This window comes from Eriocheir sinensis, chromosome 3 (assembly GCF_024679095.1).
Source record: "Eriocheir sinensis breed Jianghai 21 chromosome 3, ASM2467909v1, whole genome shotgun sequence".
In the NCBI taxonomy this organism is placed as follows: domain Eukaryota; kingdom Metazoa; phylum Arthropoda; class Malacostraca; order Decapoda; family Varunidae; genus Eriocheir; species Eriocheir sinensis.
This window is the reverse complement of record NC_066511.1, coordinates 22,490,741-22,515,826: the sequence shown is the minus strand read 5'-3', so window position 1 is coordinate 22,515,826 and position 25,086 is coordinate 22,490,741. Positions and strand designations below refer to the sequence as shown.

Genomic DNA, 25,086 nt, shown 5'->3' with positions numbered 1-25,086 from the left:
AATGGCCTCCTAACTAACGTAGCCGCCTGACAAGCCACGTGGGCCATCCAGCACTTGGGTTTAGACTCGGACAAAGCTGTTAGGGGATATGCATGCAGAGGAAGTGGATGTGTGTATTTTTTAGTCGTTCTCTGTTCTTGTCTGTTGTCTGTACCTGTGCGTCCGCCTGTCCGCCTGTATGTCTGTATGTCCGTCCGTCCCCCTCACCCCCTCCTCTCACTCTCTCTTGTTCTCCCTCGTCATGCTACTCAAGACGTGCCAAGAACTCGTGTACTTGGCGAGCGGAAATCGTAGTTTGCCTTGATTACTCAGGGACAATTGGGGCTCCGGAAGGAAACGAGCGGGGTAAACGATCAGCTAATTGGCGGTACTTCAACGACCTTGACGCCAACATCCCACGCTCCCACCACCAGCCCCGCGTGTACACCTGACTTACCTGCACTGCATACATACTCGCGCCCTACCTGTATAGCGAGCCATTGAAGGAGAAAGCGAGGTGGGCGAGATTTCACAGCCTAGGCGCGGTGGGGTAAGAGGAAGTAGACAAGAAAAAGAAGAGGGAGAGAAAAAAAAGGGACTTTCATTTCCCATTAAGTCGACACGCCGCTGGACACCAAGACTCCAACAGACAAGACAACCAGTCACATTATACGAGGCCCACACGGAGACGTTTTCTTAACCACCAATAAATTTCGACAGACAGGAACGCCACGCTAACGCCATCTCCATCGCCATCTCCTGTCCATTTTCACCAGTGTATACCGCCAGGCTGCTGCTGCTGCTCCTGCTATCGTGACCTTTTCCAGCTTCTCCTCGCGGGACGGTGGTGGTATGCTCAAGGGGCTGGGGGGGAGGGGGGGGGGAGTGATGCAATTAGTTAGTCTGTCTGTCTTTGTGTGATACAGTGATTCGTGCTGTCTGAAACCTTGCTATTTGTCATCCCTTTGTCGTCGTCCTTGGTCGTGTTTTTTTTTTTTTTTTTGTGCGGGGTGGGGGGGTGGGGGTCTAGTTCTCCTCGTCCTCGTCCTTCTTGGTCATATTCGTGCTCTTGTGTCCATATTTGGCCTCCTCCTCCTTCTCATCATCATCATCATCGTTGTCCTATTCTTTATTTTCTTCATTTTCTAGTTTTCTTCTCTTTCTTCTTCTTCATCGTCTTCTTTTTCGTCGTTGTCCTCCTCCTCCTCCTCCTCCTCCTCCTCCTCCTCCTCCTCCTACTACTACTACTACTACTACTACTACTACTACTACTGTAACACACACACACACACACACACACACACACACACACACACACACACACACTCGGGATGAACTCATATAACAGAAAGACCCAGACAAAACATCACAATAAAAAAATAAAAAAAATGAACATCCTCAGGAGTTACGTAAAGTGCCAAAGGGAGGGAGGGGGGGGAGGGGGAGGAGGAGAGGGAGGCGCTAAGGGATGATTCACCAAAGTGGAGAATGATCACTTACCTGTCTCTGCCGCTATAAAAGAGTGGCGTTTAGGGGATGTGCCGGCGCTTCTTCATGTCTCCGAGGCATTTTTATTGTCGGCCTGACCAGCGGAGAGGCTCAACCTGCCTCCGGGACTGGACTGGAACTGGGACGGTGAATGGTTGTTCCCTCACACACACATACGCGCAGATAGATAGATAGATAGATAGGTAGTTAGATAGATAGATAGATAGATAGATAGATAGATAGATAGATAGATAGATAGGTAGTTAGATAGATAGATAGGGAGGTAGGGAGGTAGGTAGATAGATAGATAGATAGATAGATCATTAAGCACAGCTACTCTAGACATTGCCAAGCAGGAAGCCTATGCATTATACATAAACGGAAGGCGTAGTCCTAAAAATAAATCCAATGAAAAAAAAAAAATCAGAATCAGTGCAACAAAACCTTGAAACTGACCAAGATTAGCCTTACACACAAAGAAAAAAAAGAAAAACAAACATCCACACACCATATTTTCGTATCGGCCATCACTTCGGGAACTCGTATGCTAGCGGCCATATAGTAACAGAGAGACAGGCAATGCATGTTCCTCCCATCTCACCTTGGCAGCTCGCTCCTGTGCCCTGGCTGCTCTGTGGACGTCAATTATCAAGGTGTAATTTCCCCAAACCTTGAGAAATCCCGATCCTTTCCCGCTCTCCAACCTTCGCGTCTTAGGTGCTTCTCAAGACCGCTGACTCGTGGGGTTAGGCTGCTCGGCTTTGTAATTCTCTATCGTTTTCTCTTGGGTCACTTTCTCTTTGTAGATTGATTAGTCACACCGATGAGTCGCTCTTGTACTGTCACCTTCCCTCAGCTGATTCGCATATAGGGTCGTATTCTTAATTCCTTGACTGCGGATTTCCTACAAGAAGACATAACCAAGCTACAGGAAGGGAGCAAAAAGTGGCTGCTACAATTCAATGAAGAAAAATGTAAAGTCATGCACCTTGGGAGGGAATATCCACCATACCAATACCGCATGGGAAACACTCCACTATCCACCACAGAGGCAGAGAAAGACCTGGGAATATATGTTACCAGGCTACCAGTAAAAGCCAAATCCGTGCCAATCGCATCGGACGGGTTAAACATTTCGGCGCCCAAGCACACATAATTAACAAGGCTTTCGTACGAGTCTGGGGCATTTCCAGAGGTAGTTTTATGACCCTGGTGGTAGCTTGACCCTTCTTCTGTGCCATGAACCTAAAACACCACTCATAGTAACCCGACTGATCTCCTTTTTGGTCTTTGGAAATAGACTTGAGAGCCGAAAGCGTCTAATAATAACAACCGTCGTCGCATTGTCTTATAGGAATGAATAGGTCTTGTTTTATTTACTCTTACCTGCTGTGTGGAAGGCGTCGCAATCATTATCCTATCCTTATATTATGCAGCTCTTGTTTTTACCTTTAGTTGTGAATAGAAAGTTAAATTACCCTGTTTTGCCTCCAGAAGTCCTTTGTTACAAGCTTCTCTCGAGGCTGTTCAGGGTTTTTCGTCCAGTGATAAGACTGCGCACGACTACAACAACCCGTCCCGAGGGAAAGGTATACAGCGCGTCGCTTTCTTTTACCGTTTCTGCGTCATGATTACTTGCTGCTCCCAGTTGCCGGTCAATACTACAGCCGACGATTACTTGTAGCTGTAGCCGCAGAAAGATCCAGGACTGAAGTTGTAATCTAGCCCAGCAAAAAACACTATGGGTCGTATTACAAGACATTTCGCAGCCCAAGAACCCATATTTGACAAGGCTTTCGTTGTAGGAGTTGTAGGCATTTCCAGGGGTAGTTTTATGGCCCTGGTGGTAGTTTGCCACTTCCTTTGTACGGTGAACCTGAAGAAACACTCATTAGAACCCGACTGGCCCCCTCTTTGACCTTTAGAAATAGCTGGTGTGAGAAGCCAAAGTGTCTCATAATACCGACCTATATTTCTTCACGATTAGATGCTATGTCATAGGCGGCTAATCTACCAAGAAGAAGGCGCCTCCTTTCCACCTGCTTAGGATTAAGGCGTGGCAGGTTTGGAAAGTAGCTCATCTTGGAAAAGGTTACCAGTTCTAGTGTTGTTACTTTTACACCGCCGCACGTGACCTGATGCTGGCTGGTAAATGTGGCTCGGTGCGGGAAGCTGTTCGTGGTGGCGGGGTGCAGGTGGTCGAGAGAGAGAGAGAGAGAGAGAGAGAGAGAGAGAGAGAGAGAGAGAGAGAGAGAGAGAGAGAAGAGAAGAGAAGAGCAGAGCAGAGCAGAGCAAAGCAAAGAAGAAAATAAAAGAAAAGAAAAGAAAAGAGAGAGGAGTTGTTCTTGAGGTGGGGCGCCTCAACACCTACAAAAATCAACGAACAAAGAACGGAGAATATGAATAAACGTATGACGATTATAGGTATGTCGTAGTTGCAAGTCTCACTCCGTCCTCCGCCAGTCCACTTGGCTCAGTTTGAAGCATTGAAATATTTGTTTATGGCCATTTATACCAGCATGGTTCATGGTGATTAAGTTGGCCCTTCTTTCTTTTTTTTTTTACGATGGAGGAGAAACTATGGGGAAAAAAATACAGTTCCGCCGAAATTCTCCCGCTCTTTAACAAATTAACAAAAGTGACGTTACAGCACCATAAACCTTATCTCTCTCACCGTCCTCTTACACCAAGAAGCAAGCAACGACGCCACAATAACCTGCCGTCGTCACTTTATACTGGTTTGCTCCATCATATGCTAACTGTTGATATTAACCTTGTGTGTTGCAAGTTCGTGTCCTCGGTTTGAAGACATTAAAAGGAAAACCTCCTCTGTTTGTTACTTGGCCCAAACCGAAAGGCAGTTTAGTCAAGTGTTTCCGCCTGAGAAAAGCACTTAAGAAATTTACTTTTCGCACGTGGCTCCTCACCGAGGCTGTGTGTATGGGCTGTATTTTAAGACACCATCGCTTCTCACATCAACTATTTTTAAAGGTCAAAGAGGGGACCAATCGGGTTCTAATGAGTGTTTTTTAAGGTTCATGGCACAGAAGAAGGGTCAAACTACCACCAGGGTCAGAAACTACTCCTGGAAAGGCCTACAGCTCCTACGAAAGCCATGTCAAATATGTGAACTTGGGCGACGAAATGTTTTAAAATACAACCTTGAGTCTCGTATAAGCGTGTGTTTTGATGGCTTGAGATCACAGTCCCAATTCGCGTCTTTGAACCTCCAGCAAAATAATTCCCACGAGGCCAACTTTGGGAGAATGTTTACAATCGTCTGGATGTTTTAGAAGGCTTTATATCTCCTCATTGTCTAGGTCTTGGTGAAAGCTTGTCATTTATGTATGGGCCGCAGGTTTAGCTTGTCTTTCCTGTTTTCGACTACGACCGAAGCAGGTGAACGGTGCGCGAAGGGCCGGTTTGACCCACCAATAAAAGACTAAACCCAGCATCAGTGACCAGCGCTTGCGTCTTTCTTTTTTCACTGGGATCCTTTGGTTGTTTAAGAGTGTTCCTTTGGTTGCTAAGGCTGGTATTACAAGACACTTTGCCATATCACATCAGCTATTTCTAAAGGTCAAAGAGGGGATCAGTCGGGTTCTAATGAGTGTTTCTTTAGGTTCATGGTACAGAAGAAGGGTCAAACTACCACCAGGGTCATAAAACTACCCCTGGAAATGCCCACACATCTTACGAAAGCCTTGTCAAATATGTATTTTTGGGCAGCGAAATGTCTCATAATACGACCCTATGTATCTTCCTTTGGTTGGCTAAGTGTCTTCCTTTTCACTCATATATACTTTGGTCGGCGCAGCCTTCCTTTGGTTGTTGGCGTCTTCCTTTTCACTCTGAGCTCCATTGGTTGGTATTCCTTGGGTTGTCACTTTGGGTCCCTTTGGTCAGTTCAGTGTCTTCTTCCTCTTCACTCTTGTCCCCTTGGTTGGCGGAGTGTCTTGCTTTTCACTCTGGGCTCCTTCGGTTGGTATTCCTTTGGTAGTCAGTTTGAGTCCCTTTGGTTGGTATTCCTTGGGTTGTCAGTTTGGTTCCCTTTGGTCAGCTCAGTTTCTTCCTCTTCACTCTTGTCCCTTTTGGTTGGCGGAGTGTCTTGCTTTTCACTCTGGGCTCCTTCGGTTGGTATTCCTTTGGTAGTCAGTTTGGGTCCCTTTGGTTGGATGATGGGGTTTTTTTTTTCACTTTTGTCCCTTTTTGTTCCTTTTTTTGCTGAATATCATCCTCCTCACACCTGGTCTGGTATTTTAAGACACTTTCGCTTCTCACATCAGCCATTTCTAGAGGTCAAAGAGGGGGTCAATCGGGTTACAGTGAGTGTTTTTTTTAAGTCCACGGTGCAGAGGAAGGGCTACTCTACCACCAGGGTCATAAAACTACCCCTGGAAATGCCCACAACTCCTATGAAAGCCTTGTCAAATATGTGAACTTGGGGGACAAAATGTTTTAAAATGCGACCATTGGCCTCCATTGCGCCAGCGCGGCCTTGGGTGAGTTAAGGCACAACACGATAAGATAAAAACCGTGAACATAACACAGGCGTGCGATGGCATGATGTGTTGTTGGTAGTTTGATCTCTTGGTGCCATGACTGCGTGTAGGTATTTACTTATTGTTTGTTTTTATTCATGCGGGTTTAGTTATATTTGAGGCGAGTTTGTCGAGTGGGGTGCTTCGGTGATGGATGAAGTCGTGCTAATACTTTGACACTTCTTTTTTTTGCGTGTATCTTTAACCTGTTACAAATACGTGGTTGAGAGAGAGAGAGAGAGAGAGAGAGAGAGAGAGAGAGAGAGAGAGAGAGAGAGAGAGAGAGATGCGGACAAATAAAGAGAAACAATGTGTGTGTGTGTGTTTATTACGGTGTTAATATCGAACCACAAAACAGTGTTAGTCTATAAAGTATGAGGCAGGTTAGATGAGCGAGTCGAGGGAGGGTTGGTGAGAGGGATGAAGATTGCGTAATTACGTAAATATTTTTCCTTCTAAACATCACCCTCGCCGCCTTTTTTGTAAGCTCTTCATGTGCTGCGATGCTTTAAAAGGATTGCGGTCAGAACACTCGCTGCTTTCTTGTGTGAAGTTTGAATGAGGGAATCTCTGAACTTCATGCTCTGATGGCTGGGCGTTAATAACAGCAAGAAAAAACGTTCACAAAACTGGTTAACCTTGACGAAACAAAAAGCCTGACGGCCATTCAGTGTACAGTGCGCGGCGTCTCGGCTCTCGGCTCCCCAAGCAGGGCGGGGCCAGGTGGCGAGCCCCTCGCCGCCCTCACGCCCACTGCACCGTGTCGCCAAAGGTCGCCTCGCCCACGCTCTTCTACAGTTGCCCCCGAATTAATCAGCCGTGTCATGAACAATTGAGTAGATAATAAAGAATTGGATAAAAAAGAAAACAGGTGCTGCTGACTGTATATAGCTTACCTGTGTGTTTTAAAACCGCTTTTATATTACTACGTTCTCTCGTGTATGTATAGGACTTTTTTCTTATTGAACTGTACCATTGCGTTCCTCCTCCACCCTACCTACCACCCCGACCCCGCTCATCTCATGCTCAGTGCCGCCCGGTGTCATGGCTGCAGCGCCTTCCCGAGTGAGCCAACAGAACGTCAGTAGCAAATAAATTAAGTAGAAACAGCGCGCGCGCGTGTATGTATGTGTGTGTGTGTGTGTGTGTGTGTGTGTGTGTGTGTGTGTGTGTGTGTGTGTGTGTTTAAACAGTTTCGGAATAAAAGTTGATTTTTTTTCATGCTGCGTTTTAAGATTTGTTTGAAAGCTCGTTTCTCTTATTTATTTTTGGGGTAGGGGAGCTGCCTTATGCCTGGAGCTGTGGTAGGGGTGCCCTTCGCGCGGCGTTGCGGTGCCCCAGCAGCTGGCCTCCACTGCATCCCCAGGCCCGTTTGAATCAGGGCCCTGGACATGGCAGTGAGTGAGGGGCGGCCACAGACGCGGTGGGGGACACGAGCCTTTCGGGGACTTATCTGATGTGGCATTCTGCGATATTATGGCGGGATGATAGGTGGCCGGACAGCCCCCGGCCAGTCGTAAAGGGTTTATAGCGGGTCCTGCGGGGCTGTGTCGTGACCCGCTGTCAATGGCCGGCCCACGCCCCCACACACACCTTCCGTCTGTACGTACCATCGTTCAGGGCCTCGGCCACGCCCTCACCCCACCCTTGCCCACGGAGACATTGTGCTGAGGCTGGTCCATGGGGCGCCCGCTGCCCGCCACACCCTCCACATACATATGGTAATGTGCTCACGCTCAGCATTAATCATATCTGCTGTAAGTGTATCGCTGGCGGTTGCCTAGGAGGCTGTGATGCCGTACTTCCACCTCGGGAGGTTAGGCAGCCTCCCCATGCCCCAGACTCCCCGGTGAGTGACCTCTGAGTCTGGGGACATCACGGCCATGTGTAGGGGAGATTGTATGTGCTGATTGGCCGACTCTCCCGCCTCCGTTAGGGGCCGCGGTGGCCGAGTGGTCATGGTGCTGGCGTGGTGGTCTCCAGGACACATTTCACAGCCCCGTCCACACTGGCCATTCATTCGTTGCACGTTACTGAGAACCTTGTAATGATAACTTGAGAAATCTAACTCCGAGTTGTTGATGTGCTAAGAAACAGGCACGCCATTATGATATTCTTCCAGCCTATGGAGAGCTTGAAATATTTATATATCTAGCAGCATCTGACGTCATAGTAATATGTTTATCACGTTAACCGTCACGGGGCCGCAGAGTTTAACCTTTTAGTATTGCATAGAGCTACGAACTTTTTATAGAGGAATACAGACAAAAAAGGAGCCCCATTCATGTCCGCCGGGTTGCCGATGTTGTTGACTATAGTCTGTTTCATTCCATCTGTCCACCAACAAAGCGGGACTTTTGATAGATATGGCTCCTGCGCATTTCTAGTTCGTGAATGGGTGAAAATCAACTGTTGTAATAGACATTCAAGCTTATTTTTTTTAATAATATATTTCAATGTTTATGTAAACAAAAAACAACTCAGTCGTTTGCATCGATAATCTAACATACAAGCACACGGAAAGACAAGTTTGTATCATATAACATAGTCACATCATGCTCGAACGATCGATGGTTTTGCAAATTCTTTGATTGATAGCTCATTTCAGGTATATTAAAAGACATCTGGCTCTGTAGGTGCAAATAAAGGGTATCTTAATAATTTACTGCATGTAAATAATGATCAATAATGGAAATAACATGAAATAGTAAATAACTATTGGACGCGATGCTAGGCTATTTCAAATATTAGGCTACCCATGTTATTTATGTGCAACACATAAAAATTCCTTATATATAGACACTTGCAGAGTCGTATGTCACTTTATGTATATCTGAATGAGATGAAATATGAGTATCTGAAAAGCTTTAGGTCCTTCGAGTATGATCAGACTACTGTTTGATATACAAGTTGTTCCTTCGTGTGCTTCTGTGGTATATATAATTACCGATGCAAATCTTTTTTTGCGGTTTATATACGATGGCTTGAGGATTTTTTGTATACACAAACTTTCAAATATATCGCTGAAAATATAAAGTTGATCTTCACGCAATCACGAGCTAACAATGCGCAGGTGCTATATCTACGTTCGCGAGTGGACAGACGGAATGAAACGGACTATAGTTATCAGAACCACAACATGTGACTGAGTTTGGAGGTGGTTGGCTATGCTTCATGTTTAATGTTTATTTGTATTTGCTTGGAATACTTCTTAAGCTATTCCTTGGCTTGTTCCGAGATAAGATGTGAACATTTATGATGCCCGGCGGAGTGTTGGGCCCGGCGTTGTGTACCGAGGGGGCAGCAGAGATGTGGCCTTCATTGCTTTCATCATAACTAACTTTTACCATTAATTTCAGTATAACCTACATTGACACTTGTTAGTATCCGCTCAGTATACTTACACTAGAGCACCGCTTCTAAATTTGAAACGTTCAGAAGTTAAATAGATAACACTCAAAGATAAGAATGTTGTTATAAGATTGTGTCGTGTATCACCAGCTATCAGCCGTCTCACTTAAGCCAAGCACCTCATCTACGTCCATTATGTTGACTTTTTCCTATGCTTTAATCCACACCATTGCCCGGACGACCTGCTCTTCATGGGATTATAAAACATCCTAGACATGAATCAAAATACCCATCCCAAGTTACTTTCATAGTGGAACAAATATATCATCAATAGCCTAAGAATACATCCCAAAACCTTTAATATACATACTAACTTCAGTGTTCCATAACCACCACTTATACCACCATAAATGACTGATCCCCCTACGGCTACGCTATGCACTCCGTCCTAAACAAACCTAAGAAGTGTCATTAGAAAAATATCCTCTTGTTCCTAACTTTGAACCCTTCACTAACGCTCTTCCTTGGATTGTGTTCTGTCATTAGAAAAGTATCCTCTTGTTCCTAACTTTGAACCCTTCACTAACGCTCTTCCTTGGATTGTGTTCAGAATTTGCTGGCTGCATGGCTTCCTCACCTCTTCCTTCTCCATGACATGCCTTTTACGTCATCTCCATCACCTTCTTTCGAGATTCAACCAGTATTTTTATCACTTAATCCCGGTATGAACGAGCTGTTTCCGGTTGTATACTCACCTCTGCCGTGTTCTTAAATTTATTGCTTGCCTTAAATTTCACGGCATTTTATTGAGAAGTGTTTCTTTCTAGCTTGCTGAAAGAGAGATGTTTTGTTATTTAACTTCTCAGTAATGTGTCATCTTTAATAAATGTTCGAAACGCGGCAGTCTCGGCTGAATCACCTGGCGTCGTATCACGGTGCTGATAAGATCTTATAACATTAATTGCGCGATATAGGAACGCTTTAATACCCGTAGATCTGCTGTTGTTTTCCTTGTTCTTCCGGATTTTCCCTTACACCACTACACTCGAGAACGTTTGTCCATGGAAATAAATAGTCAGGAGATACAGAGAAGCAACGGTAACACTAACACTGGAGCGAGAATAAGTAGGAGAGTCGTAAAACGCTTACACCACGTCCTGCTTATCGTTACAGCAACAATAGTATCATTTCAAGAACGAAATAAGAATTCTCACACTGAGGATTAAAGTGCTTACCTTGGCATCTTCAAATATTAGGTAGTTACAGAATGGCGAGCTTAGGTAGATAATTTTTTTATTTTTTTTTTATTTTTTACGGAAAGATTTGCGAGCACACACACACACACACACACACACACACACACCAGTTGGAGGAGGACGAGCCGGAGGAGGAGGAGGTGGCGGCATAGCAGTCTACTGAGTTCACGTCACGCCCCACCCACCCCTTTCCTCCCCCTCCCCCCCTTCCCCCTTTATCTCGTGTGTAGTAAGAGAAAGGGCTGTGACGGGGTGGGCGGGAAATTAATAGTCATTTGCGTCTACTTATATGTTAACGCCTGATAAGGAAACGTCTGAATGAGATGGGGTTGCGTTGTGTGGCGGGATGCGCGTTGGTGATAGTGTGGGAGGTAAGGGTGGTGTTGGCGTGTGTGTGTGTGTGTGTGTGTGTGTGTGTGTGTGTGTGTGTTTATGGATGGTGGTGCTCTCCGTTTTGGTTATTTGTATACTTATTATCGTCTATCGCTGTCCTGTCTTCTGTCCTTTCAATATGTATACAGGACAACTTTTATTTTATTTTATCCTCATCTACTTCTTTTATATTTTTTTCCCCCGACTCCATTACACCCGTCATCCCTCCCTTCTCTGTCTGCTTACCATTTTCTTCCTTCCAAATCAACCTCTTCATCTGTCCTCCTCCTTCTCTTCTTCCTCCTCCTCCCCTTCGTCTCTCCCTTCATTTCCGTCTATTCGCCCATGCACCTTTCCTTACATATTTTCTTTTTCACATAGCATACACTTCATTTTCCTTGTGTCTTCTCTCCCACCTAACTTACCTCCCTCCTCTTAACTCAACGTATATTCTTCCTATCGCATCATCTTTCTCTCCCCCATTGTTCTCCTCCTCTTCCTTCTATATTACTACAATGTCTCTTTTATTTTCTCTCCCTTCCTCTCGTTCCTCCCCCACTTCTTTCCCTCCCGTCCTCCACCACAGATCCCTTCCGCACATATCACCCGCTTCCACTTCTCCTCCTCCTCCTCCTCCTCCTCCTCCTCCTTCTGGTAGGGAGGATCGACCTTCGTGCCGTTTGTGTGTGATTTGGAGTCACTCGTGCGGCTGCGATTTACTCTTATTAAGGAAGTTTAAATACCTTGATGGGGGGACAGGTATACTTGTTGCCGCCGCCCTGGTGTGTGTGTGTGTGTGTGTGTGTGTGTGTGTGTGTGTGTGTGTGTGTGTGTGTGTGTGTGTGTGTGTGTGTGTGTTGGGGAATTATGTTTGATGGGATTTTGACACACACACACACACACACACACACACACACACACACACACACACACACACACACACACACACACACACACACACTCTCTCTCTCTCTCTCTCTCTCTCTCTCTCTCTCTCTCTCTCTCTCTCTCTCTCACCTGCCTCTCACAACTTTACCTGGTGTTCGTTTAGTCCCCTCACGTACCCCACCTTAATACTTCATTATAACACCACTTATCTATCATCAAGTCACAGCTAACAGCTATAATTCAGAATACATACTAATGGTTTCCTTCACCTCCTTCCTTCCCTTCCTCTCTCCGTCAATCCCACGCTCCCTCCGCTCCCCGTTTCCCTTGCTTGCAGCTGTGGCTCGGTGCAATGCGAAGTCAGGGAGAGTATGTAATGAGGGTGGCTGTTATTCTCCCTCATCCCTCTCTCTACTTCTCTGCCTTCATATCTCCTCCTCGTTTACCTCCTCCTCCTCATCATCCTCCCTTCTCTCTCTGCTTATCACTTTCTTCCTTCTAAATTAACCTCTTCGTTTGTCCTCTTTCTCCTCCTCCTTCCATTCGTCTCTCCCTTCACCCTACCTTCCACACGCTCTTTCTCATCATCATCATCACCATCATCATCCTGCTATTCTACAAATGTTTCTCCTGAGTGATGTAGATGTAATTTGTTTCTGAATAATCTAAAGTTTATCATTCCCGTAATAAATTTCTGGAGGAACACCTTGATTTCTTCTTAGTGACGACGAGAGCATATCCCTTATTATAAATGTGTTGTCTCAGTTTCAACAGTGCCCTCGTTTCTTCTCAATTATGTCGAGATCATGTCCTCTGAATTTGTCCTTGGACCACTTGAATCAACCAATTGAGGACACTTGACTGAAGTGTATTTTAGCCTTTCATATCATTTCCCCGTCCATCCTAGGCCCTATAGTTTCCCTTGCTCCCTATGCTATGTTCATTTTTCTCGCTAACTGAACGGGAATAATTCTTTGTGTTCTTTTGATCAGCGTAACAGACTTTTCATACACGACTGACATATTGCATTCCTCCATTCATTCCTCCTCCATCGCTTTAGCCCCTCTTCCCTTCAGCCTTATCTCATCCCTCGAGTGTTCGTCTGCTTCATATTGTCAGCACTGAACACATGACTGGCTTATTGCGTCTTGTAGCGGTGCGCCAAACATATTATCAACGATTTACCAACACACACACACACACACACACACACACACACACACACACACACACACACACACACACACACACACACACACACACATCTTGGGCACCCGGAACGGAATCACTCTCTTGCTCTAACTCAACTTGCTCTTTGACCTCTCCCTCCTCCTCCTCCTCCTCCTCCTCCTCACCTGTATAGCCAGCACTCATCTGTAACCCCCACCCCCACCCCCATCCCCATCACCCCCACCACCATCACCCCCACCACCACCACCACCATCACCCCCACCACCACCACCACCATCACCATCACCCCCCCACCCCCACTACCACCACCACCATCAGCCCCATCACCCCCACTCCCACCACCTGCCTTCCGTATGGCTGCCTTCCGTACCCTTCACACCTTTGCCACTTGCCCGTTCCCTCCACACCCACTGCCCTCCCACCTTCTGCCACACGCACCTCACCTGCACTCGCACGTTTACCTTTATCACCGCCTCTTATTACACACACACACACACACACACACACACACACACACACACACACGACGCCTCCCACTATACCCATAAGGGGACTGAGATTAAATATATATGACATGTAGAAGGATGCCAGGGCAGGCCTCGAATTTCCTAGCAGAGTGCCAGGTAGTGAATGTCTATCCCCATGACCCCTCCTCCTCCTCCTCCTCCTCCTCTCACCCCTCCCCCTCTTCCTCCCCGTCCTCCTCTGTGGCCCTGGCGCGGCGAGAGGTTAATTGGGTGCCCCGCTCGTACATTTCGAGGTTGTCTTCTTGTAAAAGTAATATTTGTCGTTTGTTTGTCCTCAGGGAGAACAACTGCGAGATCGAGCGTAGGTGTGTGTCTTTCTCACCTTCTTTACCGTGTTAGTGCCGCTGCTCGCCTGCCCGCCGTGGCTGGCCTGCTGTAGTTAGTTAGTCGTGCTTGTCAAGGTAGTCTCACAGGTGTCTGCAGGTGGCTGGGAGCATCTTGTTAATGTTCTTTGTTGCACGTCTGTCCCTCTCTCTCTCTCTCTGTTTCCCTCTTCTCTTATTTATGATTAATCCCCAATGCATGGCCGCCTGTTATGTATACTTTATTGCATGTGAATGAATCAGTTGTCTAAGAACCTGTTTTGGGTGGGAGGAACGTTTCTGGTGACGGATATAGAGAACGTGTAATATTGATGGTGGTTTTGTGGAAACGTTATGTTTTGGGTCGGAGGAACGTTGCTGGTGACGGGTAGGGTTATGTAAGTGTAACATTAATGATGATGGTTCTTCTGTGGACTAGTTGATGTTTGATTTTTCGGGATGTTTAATGTATGTCTTCGGCTAATGAGGAGGCAAAGGTTTCTAAGTCAAATGTTTGTGTTCGGACATAACACCAAACGACACCTGTGCCTGCTTTGATTCGGCGTCCTCAGTCTCAGTCACACCTGTCCCCTATCCTCCTCCCACCTGGTGTTGCTGACGCGTTGGGAAAAAAAAAAAAAAGCAAACATAAGAACATAAGAACATAAGAACGCAGGTGTCTGCAAGAGGCCGGTAGGCATGTACGAGGCAGCTCCTTTGACCCTAAGCTCCACCTTCCCAAACAGTTCATGGAGGCGATGGGGGACATCTTCAGGTATACATGCATAGGCGGGTTTACTTGAATTTTTTTTTTTTTTTAAACACAGCATCTCGTATCATTGGCCATATCTCCTGTACGTGCACCATGGAGTAGAGTTTTAAGCAACGATAATAAGACATGAATCAAACCCTTCCCGCTGAGAGGAGTAGTAACATGAAGTTGTAGAGAAAGAGAGAGGGAGCCTCGTGGTCGCGGTTCACAGTATCACAGCGTTGTATCAGGCGGTGGAGGCAGTGCTCAACCCTCCCGGTCCTGCACGTGTGGCCCCAGGCAAGGCGGCCACCATTGATAGTGCCGCGGGTATCATCCTTCCCCGCTGTTGACCGCCACTCGATGTTACTACCGTCCCCACCTGCCAGACAAAGCCAGCGTGGGGAGGCGGCGGAGACCACGGCCCTTGGAAACGTTGGCTCGGAAGACTTGCATGCACTGACGAAAGGGAGAGGGAGAATGAGAGCCAGAGAGGTGGAGCGAGAGAGATAAAGAGCAAGAGAGAGGAAGAGCAAGGGAGAGGAAGAGCAAGGGAGAGGAAGAGCAAGAGGGGAAAAGCAAGAAAGGAAGATAGAGAGAGGAAAAAGGAGAGAACGGAAGAGCAAGAGAGAGGAAGATCGAGAGCGGGAGAAGAGAAATAGCAAAAGAGGAAAAGCAAGAGAGAGAGAGAGAGAGAGAGAGAGAGAGAGAGAGAGAGAGAGAGAGAGAGAGAGAGAGAGAGAGAGAGAGAGAGAGAGAGAGAGAGAGAGAGAGTATAATATGACTAACAAGCTGGGAGTAAAGGCAGGACTTGTTGAAGGTGACTCGTAGTTAATTAAGGAAGACGTAGTACATGTCCAGGGTAAGGTTATAATGCGTTGGTACACTGTTCATGATACACGGTTGGGCTTCGGTCATATGGTACACTTAACGAGTCAGGGCTAAGTAGCTGCAATCTAAACCCGTCGAGAAGTTGGCCTGGGTACGTAATGCTGATAGTACCTTTTTATAAGTAATTATTGCAAAGGTACATCTGTGGTCGGGCGGAATAATCTATCTGCGTAATCTTTTATGGATTGACAAAAATCCATCCTGTGTCGGTAGTCGCCTTCCATCCGCGGCACGAATGGTTTCCTGGCTTCCTTTGACTCTGTGGTTGACTGGTTGTAGTGGTGGGTCGCATGGGGGTCTCTGGTCCGGGGCACGTGCTGGGGGTAGCTTGTGGCGGTGGCCGGGGTGTTGGTGTCCTTAGCGAGCTGGTGCTGGGTTTGCCGGGGGTGCGGGGCGTCCGTCACCCGGGGCCTCCGTCACCTGGGTGCTTGCTTGCTCCGGTAGGTCGGAAGTGCTTCTTTTAGGTGTGTAAATGTGCCTTTTGTTTAGTGTATTTATTTTCCGTGCTGATTTTTGTTTCACTTGCTTCTGACAGTATTCATTGTGGTAATGATAAATCAGGGTTTTTGGAGCATATAATTATAGCTCTGCGGGAAGGGCGGGGCGCCGGCATGCTAATCCGGCGATATTTGTGTATTATTTGTCATTGTTTCACACAAAAGTTACATTAAACTCATTTGAAAACAAATACATAATGAGTAATCAGTTACACTTATTTCATATTAGGAATACATTATGCATTCTTTGCCCAAGTTCTAACGTGTTTTTATTATTTGGGTGCAGGGAAAACCACTGCGAGATCGAACGTCGCCGTCGCAACAAGATGACGGCGTACATCGCAGAGCTGAGCGACATGGTGCCCACCTGCTCGGCGCTGGCCCGCAAACCCGACAAGCTCACCATCCTCCGCATGGCCGTGGCCCACATGAAGGCCCTCAGGGGTGAGTATACCTTGACCTTATGGCTTCATTCCACTTGTATCTTCTTGTATCTACTCTGCCAGGTCTCCTTCCTATGCTCGTCCCCATAAAGTCAATCTTATTGGTGTTCTCCCTTCCTCTTTTCTTCCCATTTGAGGCATTAGTTCCCTCAGACTTAATCTCTTCCTGACACACACTTCCTTAGGTCCCTAGCTAGAGGTGATCCTCTCACTCAGTGTCGACAGTCTGGTCCATGTTCATGATCGCCTCGGGGTACCTTTCTCTCAACGGTGCCAACTATGCTCACCCTTAGCGGGGGCTCAGCGACACACCTCTTGATGTGTATTCAGGACCAGTAGGCCAGCCATCTGTTAGTGCCACTCGCCTGTCACACCTAGCGCCACGCACGTGCATCACCACTACTTCATGTCACCACTACTTCATGGATGCTCACCCTCCACTCACCACACCCGCACTCACCGCTGCTCAAATGTCTTGCAGTCTTGCTTGTATTAGTTTTTCTTATCCATGTTAACTAAGACTTTTTTTAATTAGCTTTTAGCTATTAGACTTCCGTTTTTTTTAATAACCAGTTGGCCGGACAATAAATGGTAATCAGGAACGAGATACGAGAGGATACAGAAATACATAGCTGAAGGAGAAACAGTGGGCAAACGCAGCCCGCGGGAAAAAAAAATCAAGAAGGGCACTGAAATGCGATGGATCGCTTTTGATGATTAACAGTAATTTTCCACTTTTACCGAAGATAAATGTATACGATTTGACCCCTGTAGTCCCAATAAACGGGTCAGAGACTTGACGCCTCACCAAAGGTGTAGAGAGAAAGCTTAATAGCGCCTGAAGAGGAATGAAGAAAAAATGGTTGGACATAAGAGATAAGAAACAAATAACATAGATTATGGAAGAGAGTCAAGAGACAAAAGTTGACGATATTCTAATGACGATCAGGAACAATAAGTAGACTGACGGGCCGCGGCATGCATAGAGCTGTTTACGTAAGTTATTGGCGGTCAGGGCCTACAGAGGACCAGGTAGAGAGAGAAAATTAAAGCCTTTGCCGTAGCAGAATGAAATACACTAACATCAAACAGATATGTGTAAAAAGTTGGGCAAATAGTTGACAAATAGTTAGAGATGGTTATGATGATGACCTTTTTGAGCCACATTATTGAGTACATGCATCTTGTAACCTATTCAAAAGATGGTTGGAAAGAAGGGAAAAGCTCTGTTGTTGAACTATTATTCACTTTGGATATAGTATTTACAAGGATCCGATATATTTCAGGTCGTCTCGGACAGTTGTCACAGCTACATTAATTGTATCAGTACAAGGGTGGTTCACTTAGGGTGGCGGCAGTAGAGTATTAGTTGCTGTGACCAAGACTCCAACTGTGCAAACGGCAGTGGAAAATTAACTATTTTTACGTGACAGTATCGATAGTGAATTAGTATTGAGATATAAAATATCACTGTAAAGATGATGTGCAGACTCATGCTTGGTAGCTCATTGCAAGTATCTGATGACATTCTGTTTTATAAATAGACCTTGGCAAAGAAAGAGTGGGCGTGAGCTTGTGACTCAGACGAATAGATAACTCGGGTGAAGGCCAGTTCTCCCTCTTTCTTTGTACTGAGGGGAGGGGAAACCCTTATCACTTGGACGTTTGTGGATCTCACATCAGTTCACCTTGAGAATCACACTTTTTCCCTGTTTCTTTGTTTACGTTGTGGAATTACCGATAGTATTGCCATTAATTTATCTGACAGGTTAAAAGTTTGACAATAATATAAATGTGAACTTGTCTGTATTTTCTCTACAGCGTTTGGCATGATACGTCTGGAGTGCTTCTCGACGCAATAAATTTTCACTTTACAGATAACATCGTGACTAGTTTATTGCTTTCGTTTCACCGTGATGTCTAGTCAGTTCACATTCCTTCCTGACTGCCCGATGACACAGACATGTATACGAAAATTTGTGTAAAGTAGCAAGTTTGGGGAAAGGATATATTGCTTTTCCTTGAGGTTTTTGCCCCTTTTTACACATTGCTGACGACAGTTTGTGTTGAGGCTAGACGCTTCTCGCAAACGCGAGTCGACGGATTCCCCATGAACGATAGTTTGTGTAATATAGCGAAGGTCGGAAAAGGACGGTCCCCGTAGAAGAAAGGAGTCTGATTCCCTCGTGAGACCCTAGAGCTGTGCGTGTGCTTGGGAGGGGCCGCGGGCAGAGGAGGCTGAAGAACACTGCTTGTGCGGCTGTGTCGTGTTCGCCACTGGCCTCGGTCACTCCGCTTTCCCCGACCTAGCAGACCGCCGCCCTCTCGCCCTCTCTCCCTCGCAGTGTTTGTCTGTGTTTCGGGTGACCTGCTTAGACTCCTTTGTTGTCAATTGATGCTCATCTTTACATCTTTACAGCCGACACAGTGATGCAGGTAATACACACGAAATATACAAATAAACGAAACAATTTAACACCGGTATGAGAAATGGTTACGATTCGTTAAATAATAGCAATATGCCTCGGTGGTTGAGTGACCTAGGCCTTTCGCGGGTTTGCGGTCAAAGAAATAAAATGTTTCAGTGAAGTGGGACGATCTTGACCCGATAGCTGTGAACGGTAAATCCACCTCAAAAGCCCCCGCTAGATGGCGCCGTTTTCATGATTATTAACCTGCGGGATTAGCCAGCCACATCATCTCAATGTATGTGGCATGAGAGAGAGAGAGAGAGAGAGAGAGAGAGAGAGAGAGAGAGAGAGAGAGAGAGAGAGAGAGATGTCAGAGTTGGTACACAGAACAGACGTCACACACATCTCTCCATCCTTCCCTTCCTTCCCTTTTGCCTCCCCCGCAGTGCCTCTAGAGTCTAGAGCGACGAGAATGTGTCGAGGAACAGGGAGCATCGGAGTGAATTTCGCGGAGGTGCAGGGCGGCGGTGCATGGGGACGGAGAGGAACTTTGGGCCACGCCGCTCTACCTGCCCAACTTGCCGTATTCTTGACCTTGCCTCTCGTCATCCTGTATATGAAAATCTCTTGCGACCGACCATATATGTTTTCTTAGATCGTTGGTTATTTTTTTTTCTTAATTTTTCGTAATGCCACTATTGTTTCGAAGTATTTATTAGTTATTACCCTCGCGATCCACAGGCACGCCTCTTGACTGTGCTTAGAGCTTTGTGTCTTCTTCCGCTATCTGGTATTTAGTTAGTTATGGTGTCGACCCAAACTTTTTTTTGGCGGCGGTAATGGAGCGTGATCATTACCCTGAAGAACCCAATTATAGATAACACAACACCGATCGGTTCATGTCCGGCGAGAAAAAAAACACGTGAATTTGTAGGTTTGCCCCGCAGCCAAATTTGAGCCGAGGAGGATGAGAGTGGGTCCCTGAGTGGTGCCCATAAAGGCTTAAGGTATAAATGACGTGTTCTTTTGTCTTGTTTGAGGTTCGTGCCGATGAGGACCCGCTGCCCGCACACCACCTGGCGCCGAAGGACCATCTCGGGGGGAGGGATTGTACTAAATGTGTAGTTTACGTTTATTTAGGCCGCGACCATCCTCCGCCTGGGTAGTGTTTATGTCCCTAGGTACTAAGAAGTGCGGTTCTCTCTCTCTCTCTCTCTTTCTCTCTCTCTCTCTCTCACACACACACACACACACACACACACACACGTAAGTAGCTACAAACAAAAGTCACTACTATGGCGTCACCTGCCTGAATGTCCATCGGAAGGGAAAGGAGGCGAACATTAATTGAAATAATTGTGTGTCGATGACGGGATGATAGTATATGTATTTAAGACGTCGATAAGAATAAATTGATTGTTTGAAGAAGAAAAAAACAATACTTACATACGAAGTTTCCCATTCGTAACGCACGAATAAAAAAAATAAAAACGAAAAAGCTACATAGATTGTTATACGAAAAACGCCGAAGCATAATTATACATAGATTCATCACGATTATATGCAGTCAGATGTGAATATAGATTCCTCAGTACATAAGCAGTTCAAGATTTTTTTTTCACAAAGTTTTGACAAAGTACCTGTGGCTACATATGGCGGGGCATCATCACGGCTTAACTAAACCATGAAACATGCTTTATCTTAATGAACTCGAGTATTACATGGCCAGTGATGTTTGGAGCGCTCACGAAACCCCGAACCTTTCGTCAAACAGTAACAACGAATCTCCAGTATGCACGGAATACGAAATTAGACCGGCGTTCTCTCTTCTTCACAGGATGTAGCACTTAATATTTTCCCATGATAACGTCAAATAACATCATAAAGTTTGCTGCCACATTAACAAGATAAGTTTAGCAGCAATTATTTCCGTTCCAGGTGGGATGTTAATTTTACAAGTAAGAGTTGGGAGAATGTTGAGGCACGGTGAAGTTTGGCATCCTGACGGAGGAGTCGCCATCGCGGGGCCAGAAGCGGCTTGTGTTGCAGCCTCGCTCGGCACAGCATTAATTCTTCTGGGGCAGGACTGTCGTCTTCATCCCCCTGGCCCTTGCTGCCTCATAGAGAAAAATAATTCAAGGGGAGAAAACACCGGCTAACTGTAACGGCCGCAGTGTTGCCCGCAGCTTGCTTCCTCTTAAGTAAATCGTGACCGGCACAGGGTGGTGCAGAAGGCTACGGGACGCCCGAGCCACACTGTATAGTTGAAGATGATCCGTGGACTTGTTCATTGGGGACTGCGTTATTTGTTTACGCTTTTCCCTTGCTAAACCCGCTGTACTCAGTGTTAAGTAGAGATGTTATTTAAGCGTGAATTAATAGGTTATGTAGATAGCCTCTTGACATTATACTTCTGAACACACCTGTACGCGCGCTCCCACTACCTGTGCCGCGATCCGATGTGTAGCGTTGCGTACGAACTGATCAAGTAATGTGTATTAACTTTTAACATTATGCACATGAAAAGTCACTTTTTTTTCATTATCTATAACTGAATTTAATGTGAGGGCAATGTAATAATGATTCGAGACATTTACGCTTGGGTAGCGGTGCTTTAGTGTTTTATTTCCCGGAACGAAATGGCTGAAGAGTTATTCGCCTCTTATAAGTACGATACTCCTTTTTTAAACACACACACACACACACACACACACACACACACACACAGTAACTAAATGATGAAGAAAGATTAAGAAAATGATAGTGTAGTACAGTTGCTCCTAAGTTTGTTTAGTCGATGTATTTTATCGAGGTGGGGGTCTGAAGGGACATGTGTGTGTGTGTGTGTGTGTGTGTGTTCAGAGGAGTGAGCGAGGCCTCTGCCTCTGCCTCGCAGGCCACAGCGTCAAGGCAGCCCTGCCCTGCCCTGGCCCACGTCATGCCCCGCAGTTACCGCCATGCCCGACAGTCGCCTTCCCCGGCCAGCCGCAGCACAAGCGGACTCTGTAGCACCACGTAGACCCGCCTTTAAATGTTAGACAGGATGACTTGAAAGAGCATAGTTACTTCAAATATTTTAAGTCGCTTCGGTATTTCAGTTCGTTCCTGTGTTAAATATCATTTCCATCATCATCACCAGCGCCACACACCTACACTTACTATTACAGAGTTTAGAAGCATCGTGGAAGACACTGCCTGTAATGAACCAACAAATACTGTTCTCATAATTATATGTTATTGTAGTAACATGAGATGAATGAATTGTGTGTGTGTGTGTGTGTGTGTGTGTGTGTGTGTGTGTGTGTGTGTGTTATAATAGAATTATAGGTTAAACGTAAGACTCATTAGTTTGTAGTTCATCATCGTCAGGATGAGTGTTTCTGACCCCTGGTGGCTTCATATTTAATTGCACAATCCTCTTAAGTTTTTAAGGCAAACCATGATTTTAGAGCTGCACTCCTTCACATTTAGCATATAGGCAGTCGAACAGCATGCACATATCAGAAAATGCAATATGGTGCAGATAATAGTTCTTTTAATCACTACTACTAGGTTTTAGAGTTTTGATTGATACTTCACTTAACTAGCATTTTCTGTGGTGCCCCGAGCATGACTGGAAGTGTGTTTTACAGGTATGGAGATTACCAACGGCAGTGGAATGGGTAAGCAGTGGCCCCGTAGTGTGCATAGAGTGCTCCCTCGTGGATTGGTTTGTCAGTCCTCCTGCTTCACTGCTCACGTTCCTCATGTATTCCTTACCTCTCAAAATTTATTTATTTTCCTCAGTCGTCCTCAGCCACATGTTAAGCTTCACTTTCTTAACTTTCTCTTCAGGGCCTAAAGTACATTAGCTTATTAAGGTTTTTATTCAGGTAATTTACATTTTTTGGATAATTAAAATAAGTAAAAAAAATCTAAGTTTTCATTTTACAGTTAAATTAAGTTTTTGATTAGCTGTTCTTAACACAAATCATTTAAAGTACTTAAAAAAAATTAGTACTTGATAAGAAGGAATGTTTTATGTAGTTTGTCAGATTCCCAACTAACTAGAACTTTGTCAACATGTAAGTTATCCAAAGTTTGCATTAAATTTCACACACACACACACACACACACACACACACACACACACACACACACACACACACACTTATTTTAGTAATTTACCTAGCTCTAGTTAATATTCTGTCCTGTGCCTAGTAATTGCATTTGGTTTGAAAGAGTGATATGAAAACAGTATTGTTTTTTGTGCATGAAAAGCCTGCATAATATATTGATTTAAGGGATGCATGCATTCACACACACACACACACACACACACACACCCATGATTATTAAAGAAACTGGGGCAACTATTGGCCCGAGAATTGAATAGGGATAATGGAAGATCCTCTCAACTGATTTTTTTCCGATATATAAATATTGTTTCAAGTGCAAAGTGTAACTTACATTATCATAGGCAAACTCTTTTGATGTGATACTTAATTCTGTAATTGCTAAAATAACAAGACTAAAGAACCCTGTTTTAGTGTACAAATTGTAAGGGGATTGAATGCAGGGCAGGAATATAAAAGGATGGTGAATGAATTTTTAGGAAGAGCAAGAGTAGGAATAGAAAAAAGTGTTGGATTGAGTGAAGTGTTTTAAGATTTTTAAAGAGGTCAGTGGCTAGGGCAACTAAGGAAGTAGTATTTGGATATAATGTGTGTGGAAGAATAATGGGAATACATGGTGGATGAAGGAGATCAAAGGAGCATTTGAGGAGGAAAGAACCTACAAAAAAATGCTGTAGCTAGATTAATATACCCAAAGACGTGAAAAAGGTGGGAGAGAAAGTACTTGGAGAGGGAAAAAAGGTTGATGAATAGTTGGCTCAATAAGGAACGTCCTCACTGAGGAAGAATGAAGCGTCTGTCAACTCTGGCAAGCCCAGGCTGGGAGACAGGCAGCGCCCATTGCCCAAGTCAGCGCGGAAACTCAAGACAGACCAACACTTCCTCATTATCACAGAGGGGCAACGAGCTGCAGTAATGCAGACACTAAGGTTACTAAACCGTGACAAAGGTAGAGTCGACATCGATTTTCGTAGAAAGGTAAAGGTGAAGTTGGGGGCATACGCTGTAGCAGCTCGTGGCTTCGGTGCTCATCTCCGTAACATTGGCCCTTGAGCCTGTGGTGGGAGGGAGCCCATTACACCGGGACACAGGGCCAGTGTGACATCCGGGTTACCACAGTTTACCTTCCCCAGGTTTCCCCAGGTACCCATTTATCAACCAGCCCGAGAGGGAGGATGAACAGCTGGGTGATCTGCATGCCGACTGCCCGGGCCGGGATTCGAACCCGGGCCCGCGGAGTAGAAGCCAGGCACGCTCACCACTTGACCATGGAGGCATATAGAAAGGTGTTCGTTGAAAGATATCATTTGAATATCTGGAATGCATTTGCAGGATAAATAAAACCGATGGGGTACTTGTGAAAAGGAATGAGAAGATAAAAGAGGTTTAAAAGTATGGTATAGCATACGCTATAACGACGGGGCTCATTTTGGTTCCATTTGGTGGGACCCTTAATCCAATACAGAGCTAGTGTAACATCCAGGTTATCGCAGTTTACCTTCCCCGGGTTTCCCAAGGGACCTATTTATCAACCATTCCAAAAGGATGAGCAGCTGGGTGGGTTGCATGCCAGATGCGCAGGCTTGGATTCGAACTCAGGCCCGCAGATCTGTAGTCAGGGACACTAAGCACTGCACTTTGGAGGCATTTTGAATCCATGATGAATGAGTATTGGTGGGAGATCATAAGTGACCAGTATAAAAGTTGACATTAACCCCCCAAATGGCAGCAGTATTTGAAGAGTCCCCCCAAAATGAATCGTATATATATATATATATATATATATATATATATATATATATATATATATATATATATATATATATATATATATATATATATATATATATATATATATATATATATATATATATATATATATATATATATATATATATATATATATATATATATATATATATATATATATATATATATATATATATATATATATATATATATATATATATATATATATATATATATATATATATATATATATATATATATATATATATATATATATATATATATATATATATATATATATATATATATATATATATATATATATATATATATA

The 25,086-nt window shown here is 45.0% G+C and overlaps 1 protein-coding gene across 16 annotated transcripts in view; it reads left to right on the top strand.

Annotated features, from left to right (window-relative positions):
* Nucleotides 1–25,086, top strand: part of LOC127006664 (aryl hydrocarbon receptor nuclear translocator homolog) — a 136,473-nt gene that overhangs the window by 98,925 nt on the left and 12,462 nt on the right. For 5 of the 16 annotated variants that reach the window (XM_050876935.1, XM_050876854.1, XM_050876845.1 and 2 more), the window contains exons 4-6: nt 13,872–13,898; nt 16,321–16,478; nt 22,521–22,550. In XM_050876935.1, the coding sequence (XP_050732892.1) occupies nt 13,872–13,898; nt 16,321–16,478; nt 22,521–22,550 (215 nt within the window). The remainder of the gene's footprint in view (nt 1–13,871; nt 13,899–16,320; nt 16,479–22,520; nt 22,551–25,086) is intronic. The other 11 variants (XM_050876962.1, XM_050876928.1, XM_050876919.1 and 8 more) reach the window with 3 other exon arrangements.